The sequence below is a fragment of the Tupaia chinensis genome, unplaced genomic scaffold (assembly GCF_000334495.1).
Source record: "Tupaia chinensis unplaced genomic scaffold, TupChi_1.0 Scaffold000067_2, whole genome shotgun sequence".
NCBI classification, from domain to species: Eukaryota; Metazoa; Chordata; class Mammalia; order Scandentia; family Tupaiidae; genus Tupaia; species Tupaia belangeri.
The window spans coordinates 447,567-456,445 of record NW_006159527.1 but is presented as its reverse complement, the minus strand read 5'-3'; the positions used below and the strand labels follow the sequence as shown (position 1 = coordinate 456,445).

At 37.5% G+C, this 8,879-nt stretch overlaps 1 protein-coding gene across 2 annotated transcripts in view; it reads left to right on the top strand.

Annotated features, from left to right (window-relative positions):
* The window catches only part of LOC102470911 (binder of sperm protein homolog 2), a 15,243-nt gene extending 12,341 nt beyond the window's left edge, over positions 1 to 2,902 (top strand). For both annotated transcript variants that reach the window (XR_003547454.1, XM_006142184.2), the window contains exon 5: positions 2,780 to 2,902. Coding sequence is in view for 1 of the 2 variants with exons in the window: in XM_006142184.2 (XP_006142246.1) it covers positions 2,780 to 2,786 (7 nt within the window). In the remaining variant the exon portion in view is untranslated. The remainder of the gene's footprint in view (positions 1 to 2,779) is intronic.
* Positions 2,903 to 8,879: the final 5,977 nt, after the last annotated feature.

Below are 8,879 nucleotides of genomic sequence, written 5' to 3'. Positions count from 1 at the left end.
TTTCCCCCTATTTCTCACCCTCTGCCATTTCCCACCCTCATCCCACACTATCTCAGGTGTCTAACATTGTTTTCCATTCCTTTTTTTCACCACATTTTATGGATTCACAAAATTTCTTAAATAATCTAACTACTTTCAATACCAAGCTCTGCTAATATATACATATCTATGAATACATGTCTGACTTTAGGTATGAAACTCTGAGTAGAATGATTATACTATAAGGTAGCACCTAGCTGGTGCTACATTGTTTACTACGATTATTAATTATGTAGTTTTTACTATATTTTTTAATTTCAAGAAAAGCATATTTAGCTTTAATAAATCAAAGAAATGCTAAGGAAATATGTTTAAAATTTAAAGCCAGGAAATAGATTGGGATTCTGTTCAAATAGTAGGTACATGAACCTATCAGCAGCTCAAGACAAGACAAAAATCCTCAAAACCGGAAAACAAAGCCTAGAAGAAAATCAGCAATGTTTTAGTCAAAAGTCATAAGATTCTATTTCACCAGTTCTGTCTCATGTACTTAATCTATCATCTGTTGTGGTTCGATTTTTCCAATTAAATTCTGGGATATAATATTGTCCCCACAGTTAAGTTGGCCAATTTCTTAGTTTCTGAACTCTTATTTCTGTGTGACTATATTTACTTTTCCTGGTATGGCACTTCCTGCAGAAATTCTTGGAGATCTGATCTGGTGTTGGTATATTCTTTCAGGTTTAGTTTATCTGAGAATGTTCTCTTTTTTTATTTTCTTTAGCTTTATTTATTCATGTATTTATTTTAATTTGACCAGAGAGAGACAGAGTGAGAGAGAACAAGAGAGAGGGAAAGTGACAAAGCAAGCCGCCAAGTCCGTGACTTGAACCATAGTCAACCATGTGGGAGTCTGGCACCCTTAACCACCATACCACCTCCAGACCCCCATATTGTTAATTTTCTGAGTTGCTTTATTATTTCTGTGATTGCAAAAGAAAGTCTGTAATTTTTAGACATGTACACTTAAGTGTTTAGGAGTGAAGCATCATGTTATTTGTATTTGCCTTAAGACAAACCTGGAAAATAAAGAGGTAACAAATGTGGCAAACTTTTAACACTTGTAAAATCTAGAAACTAGATACATGGGTATTCATTATACTGTCATCTTTGTTTTACTGCACCTATAATGTGTCTTAGAGAAAATTTTCTTGGGCTGATTCTATTGGGGTTCCTCTGTATTTCTTGGGATTGGATCTTTGAATGCCTCTCTGGGTTTGGAAAGTTTCCTTACAGGATTTCATGGAATAGATTATCAATGCCCTTATGGGTCTCTTCTCTGGGATACCTATAATTCAGATGTTTGGACGTTTGATGGTATCTAGTATTTCTTGTATAATATTCTCTTATTGGGGGGCAATTTTCTCAGTCTTCATGGTGGATTTTTCTAGGTCAGCAATTATATATTTTGCAACTGAGGTTCGATTTTCGGTATAATCTAGTCTGCTTTTAATACTTTTGAGGGAGGTTTTGACTTCATCTCTAACAGGTCCATTTGATTCTTTTTTATAGTATGAATTTACACTTTTAGATCTTGCAAGAATTTCCTCACCTCCTGAAGCTCGTCAGCTCCTTTCCCCTACCTCTTCGGCAGTTCATTGTCTCTCTTCTCTTCTATCTCTGTGAGCTTTGTCACCATGAAAATTCTAAATTCTTCATCTGACATTTCCATTAATTTCATCATGCTGTCTGAGGGTGAAGAGGAGTTATTATCTTTCCTTGGAGGAGAGGTATTTTCTTGTTTTTCCATATTTCTTGTGACTCTGCGGTGATTTCTAGTGATCTGGTGGATGGTGAGTTTCTTCTAATTCCTGAAATTCAATCTGAGTGTTCAGAGGCGTGCAGGAGGAGATGATCTGCAATCTCTCTTCCATTCTGTTCTCACTCTTTGTGCCTCAGAATCAGTGGGAATAGAGAAATATTCTCACCCTAATTGTATTCAGATGTTTAGATCCTGTTCACTTGGACCTGTCTAGACATTTACTGTGTAGGAGCTGAGAAGCCAATGAATAAAGATAAAGATAAAAAAAAAAAAAGAATTAGAGAAGAGGAAGGAATAAAATATAAAAGAAAAAGAAAAAAAGGATCATTTAAAAACTGTAGATTTTAATTTTTAAAAGCAAAAATTGAAAACCATGGGGTGAAAGCAGTATTTCACAGCTGAAGTTCAGGATCCATGGGGAGATGGGCCTGGGTTTGTACCTTTCTAGAAATAAGTGAGGAAGAAGTCCCAGCAGAAAATCTTTATTTTAAATCTCTGAAAGCAGTATTTCACAGCTGAAGTTCAGGATCCATGTGGAGATGGGCCCGGGTTTGTCCTATTCTTCTTCTCTCTGCTATCTAGTCCTTCGGGGGGCGGGGATGTAGACCAATCTCTCATCACAGTGGAAAACAGATTTACTGTAACACCAATTTATTAATCTTTTTTGAGAGAGAAAGAGATTTTTCTATAGGGCACATGCACTTGCCAGAGAGACAGAGAGAGACAAAGAGACAGAAGGTGAGAAAATCACCCCCCAGGGAGGATGGCCATGCCGCAATTTCTTCTCCTCCATTCACTTCTTGGGATTTTGGGGATGCACACACACACACACACACACACACACACACACACACACACACCAGCATGAGCTTTAAACCACTGGATCCAAAAATGAAACCACAATCAACTATATGACGTAATCATTATGCCATCTGCTGATCTGTAACACCAATTCTAACCTCTCTTTTTCTTCCACAGCGATTAGATTTCTTGGTGTTCTTGAAGAGTCAGAAGTTATAGACTCATCAGCTGCCTCTCAAGATACACTTCTATCCTTTCCATTTATGACCATTCTTATCAATAAATATTTGACCACTTTTCCACGAGTGACTCCTTTACTGAAAAAAAGCACTGCCAAAGATCAATGGTGATCAGTAAAATGCTGACTACGGCAGAGTAGGGAACTAGGACAATTGTGGGTAAAAACTTGCATTCAAAACAATGTCCTGATGAATTTCTAACAGTATAATTTTTGGTGAATTAACTAAATTCTCAGGGAACTTCAATATTCTCTTTATACAATTTTAAGATTTTTAAATTGGAGTACAATAGAAATTTCTTAAAATGTTTTGAAGTGAAATTCATAAAGCATACAATTAAGCATTTTAAGGTAAACAACTCATTTAATACATCACAATGTTGTGCTACCATCACCTCTGCCTCGTTCCAGAACATTTTCATCATCCCAAAAGTAAGCAATCATTTCTCAATGATTAAGCAATTATTCTTCATCCTCTCCTCCCCCTAGCTTCCAGCAAACACCATCTGACTTTTTTTCTGGCTGATTCTGGGTATTTCATATAAATGGAATCATGTAATATGTGGACTGGAAGATGGCTCATGATTTAGCAGATTAACCTGTCTTCCTGAGCATGGACTCATGACATAGTCGGAGTCATGACTTTTCTAACGGGTGGTAGAGGAGAGAGAACACGTTTCTCCTTGTCATTTGGACTATCGGGAAGTAAATAGAGACACTTAGTAGCCTTGTTCCATACCATGATGGGAAAACCCACATGAAGTAGGAGGGAATGAGATAGAGGGTTCTTAATCCAGTTCTCTGGGCATCGACTTCTGCCTTTTCCTTGATTTGATTATTTGAGCCAATAAAGCCTCCCTTGTTGCTTACATTAATTCTGTGCATTACATCAAGGAGTCCCATTCCTAGCCTAATCAGAATATTCCACATAAATGACATTTCGTATGAGGAGGCCAATACCCACAAATAGGGAGAGGGAATGAGACTGCAGATCATGTTGTTCCACATGAAGCCACCATTCTTTACTCAGATTTGACACCTCTCCATTGAGCACCCACTGAAGGTCAAGAACACATACAAAAACTTACCAAATTTACAATCCTCAAATTTGACATCTTAATACCTGAAGTGAAAAGAGCTATGGTCTGAATGTTTGTCTCCCCACCCCACCCCCCAAAATATATATTGAAATCTTAACCCTCAAGGTGATGATATTAGGAGGCAGAACATTTAGAAGGTGGTCATGAGAGTGAATCCCTCTTGAATGGGATCAGTGCTGTTGTAAAGGAGACTCCAGGAAGATCCTTCATGCCTTCCACTACATGAGGACACAGCAAGAAGATGCTGCCTATGAGCCAGAAAAAAGGCCCTCACCAGACACTGAATATACCTTGGCTTTGGATTTCTCTGCTTTCAAAACTATGAGAAATAAATTTCTGCTATTTTTAAGTAACTAGTTTATGGTATTTTGTTATAGCAGCCAAATGAGATGAGATAGTAAGGAAACTGATTTCAGAGAAGGCAGTTTCCCATGGCCACACAATTTGGAAGTGAAAAATTCTAGTAAAATACAGAACTGTTGCTCACCAAGCTTTCTTTTTTTGTTTGTTTGTTTGTTGCTTCTATATCTTTAGTGACTTTCACAAAAATATTTTCCCTTTGTATAATCTGAATTCTTTTTTATTCTTCTTTTAAAGAAACATTTATTTAATTTTATTTATCATTATTTTTTTAACTTGCTACAGGGCACACATTTTCACCTTGAGACAGACAGAGAGAGAGAGAGAGAGAGAGAGAAAGAGAAAAAGCAAGCCGCCAAGTCTAGAACTTGAACCATGATCAGCCATATGAGAGTCCAGCACCTTAACCACCATGCCACGTACTGGCTTCTCTTTTTTGTTCTTATAATAATAGTTTTCTTAAATTCTGTACTGATAACACAGTGTATGCATTAATGTGCTAAGTAAAAAGACCTTGTGTTAGAAAGCCAGATCAGCATTAATTTAGTGCAACAGTTCTTAATATTTAGCCTCAAGATGCCTTTACGTTGTTAAAAATTATCAACGTCTTTGTGATGGTTAAGTATAGGTGTCAACATGACTTGGTTAAGAGACACAAAGATGACAAATGCGTCATTTCTTGGTATTTCTGTGAGGCTATTTCTAAGAGAGATTGACTTTTAAATCAATGGATGGAACAAGAATGATCCATCTGCCTTCCATGTGGGCAGACACCATCAAATCAGCTGATGGATCAATAAAAGTTCCAAAAAAAAAAAAGGTAAATTAACTCTCTCCTGGAGCTGGGACACCATTCTTCTCTTTGAATGTCAAAATTCCAGGTTCTCTGACCTTTGGACTCTGGGTTGTACCAGTAGCTCTTCAGATTCTCAGGCCTTCAGCCCAGGACAGAAAGTTACACCATTGACTTCCCTGGTTATCCAACTCTCTAAGGTAGCCTATCATGTGAATTCTCATCCTCCATAATCACATAAGTCAATTGCTCTAATAAATACACCTCTCTCCCTCCCTTACGGTTATACATTTGATTTTGATCCTTCCTTGAATTCATTTGATGATTCTCCAAAAGAATATATCTGTATTCACCACACTGAGATGGATACCAAACTTCAGCTCTGAGATATTGGTTTCCTTGACCAAAAATGAAGATTTTTATCATGTAATATGTGGACTGGAAGATGGCTCATGATTTAGCAGATTAACCTGTCTTCCTGAGCATGGACTCATGACATAGTCGGAGTCATGACTTTTCTAACGGGTGGTAGAGGAGAGAGAACACGTTTCTCCTTGTCATTTGGACTATCGGGAAGTAAATAGAGACACTTAGTAGCCTTGTTCCATACCATGATGGGAAAACCCACATGAAGTAGGAGGGAATGAGATAGAGGGTTCTTAATCCAGTTCTCTGGGCATCGACTTCTGCCTTTTCCTTGATTTGATTATTTGAGCCAATAAAGCCTCCCTTGTTGCTTACATTAATTCTGTGCATTACATCAAGGAGTCCCATTCCTAGCCTAATCAGAATATTCCACATAAATGACATTTCGTATGAGGAGGCCAATACCCCAAATAGGGAGAGGGAATGAGACTGCAGATCATGTTGTTCCACCTGAAGCCACCATTCTTTACTCAGATTTGACACCTCTCCATTGAGCACCCACTGAAGGTCAAGAACACATACAAAAACTTACCAAATTTACAATCCTCAAATTTGACATCTTAATACCTGAAGTGAAAAGAGCTATGGTCTGAATGTTTGTCTCCCCACCCCACCCCCCAAAATATATATTGAAATCTTAACCCTCAAGGTGATGATATTAGGAGGCAGAACATTTAGAAGGTGGTCATGAGAGTGAATCCCTCTTGAATGGGATCAGTGCTGTTGTAAAGGAGACTCCAGGAAGATCCTTCATGCCTTCCACTACATGAGGACACAGCAAGAAGATGCTGCCTATGAGCCAGAAAAAAGGCCCTCACCAGACACTGAATATACCTTGGCTTTGGATTTCTCTGCTTTCAAAACTATGAGAAATAAATTTCTGCTATTTTTAAGTAACTAGTTTATGGTATTTTGTTATAGCAGCCAAATGAGATGAGATAGTAAGGAAACTGATTTCAGAGAAGGCAGTTTCCCATGGCCACACAATTTGGAAGTGAAAAATTCTAGTAAAATACAGAACTGTTGCTCACCAAGCTTTCTTTTTTTGTTTGTTTGTTTGTTGCTTCTATATCTTTAGTGACTTTCACAAAAATATTTTCCCTTTGTATAATCTGAATTCTTTTTTATTCTTCTTTTAAAGAAACATTTATTTAATTTTATTTATCATTATTTTTTTAACTTGCTACAGGGCACACATTTTCACCTTGAGACAGACAGAGAGAGAGAGAGAGAGAGAGAGAAAGAGAAAAAGCAAGCCGCCAAGTCTAGAACTTGAACCATGATCAGCCATATGAGAGTCCAGCACCTTAACCACCATGCCACGTACTGGCTTCTCTTTTTTGTTCTTATAATAATAGTTTTCTTAAATTCTGTACTGATAACACAGTGTATGCATTAATGTGCTAAGTAAAAAGACCTTGTGTTAGAAAGCCAGATCAGCATTAATTTAGTGCAACAGTTCTTAATATTTAGCCTCAAGATGCCTTTACGTTGTTAAAAATTATCAACGTCTTTGTGATGGTTAAGTATAGGTGTCAACATGACTTGGTTAAGAGACACAAAGATGACAAATGCGTCATTTCTTGGTATTTCTGTGAGGCTATTTCTAAGAGAGATTGACTTTTAAATCAATGGATGGAACAAGAATGATCCATCTGCCTTCCATGTGGGCAGACACCATCAAATCAGCTGATGGATCAATAAAAGTTCCAAAAAAAAAAAAGGTAAATTAACTCTCTCCTGGAGCTGGGACACCATTCTTCTCTTTGAATGTCAAAATTCCAGGTTCTCTGACCTTTGGACTCTGGGTTGTACCAGTAGCTCTTCAGATTCTCAGGCCTTCAGCCCAGGACAGAAAGTTACACCATTGACTTCCCTGGTTATCCAACTCTCTAAGGTAGCCTATCATGTGAATTCTCATCCTCCATAATCACATAAGTCAATTGCTCTAATAAATACACCTCTCTCCCTCCCTTACGGTTATACATTTGATTTTGATCCTTCCTTGAATTCATTTGATGATTCTCCAAAAGAATATATCTGTATTCACCACACTGAGATGGATACCAAACTTCAGCTCTGAGATATTGGTTTCCTTGACCAAAAATGAAGATTTTTTTCTGCTGAGACTTCCCCCTCCAGACCCATTTCCAGTGGTCAAGGCACAAACCCAGGCCAGGCCCACCCTAAGATGGATACCATACTTGTGTGAAATATTGGTTTCCTTGACCAAAAATGAAGATTTTTCTGCTGAGAATTCCCCCTCCAGATTCATTTCTAGTGGGTAGGGATAACTCTGTGTCTCATTCTCTCCATTTCTCTTTGTCTCTCTCTGTCTTGCTGTGTCTCCCTGTGACTTTGAATTTAAAAAAAAATTTTTTTTAAGGAAAAGTATTCTCTGGGCTCTCAAGCCTCTCCTTTATTGTGTTAATTGGTGTCTTTCCCCACTTCATTTAGGAAAGGCACAAACCCAGGCCAGGTTCATGGTGATCTGGATACCGTACTTCAGCTGTGAACTACTGGTTTTGTGCAGTGTGCACACATGCTGCACAGTTTTCATTTTTTGCTTTATAAAATTATAATCTTTTGGATTTATATCATCTTTTTTCTTTCTTCTTTTCATTTTATTTTTTCATCTTCTTTCTTCTTCTTAATTCTTTTCCTTTTTTCTTTATTTTTATTCATTGACTGATCAGCCTGTATGTACTAAGTGTCTAGATAGGTCCATGTGAACCATTTCCAAACATCTGAATATGATTAGGATCAGAATATTCCTCTATTCACACTAAGCCTGATGCACAAAGAATGAAAATGGAACATAAGAGAGATTGCAGATCAACTCTTCCTGCTCGCCTCTGAACATTCAGATTAAAATTCAAGAATTAGGAAGAAACACGCCATCCATCAGATGACTAGAAATCACCACAGGGTCACAAGGAATATGGGAAAGCAAGAAAATATCTCTCCTCCAAGGAAAAAGAATAACTACTCTTCATCCTCAGACAGGGCAATTAAACTCATGCAACATCAGATAAAGAATTTAGCATATTTGTAGCAACAAAGCTAACAGAGATGGAAGAGAAGAGACAATGTACTGCAGAAGAGGCAGGAGAAAGGAGCTGACGAGTTCCAGGAGGTGAAGAAACTCTTTCAAGATCTAAAAGAGGAAATACACACTACAAAAAAAGAATCAAATGGACCTGTTAGATATGAAGGCTATAATACAGGAAATAAAAATATTCCTAGAAAGTATTAAAAGCAAACTAGATCATACAGAAAATTGAACCTAGGATGTAGAAGACAGAATTGCTGGCCTAGAAAAACCCACCATGAAGACTGAGAAAACTGGAAAAAAAAAAA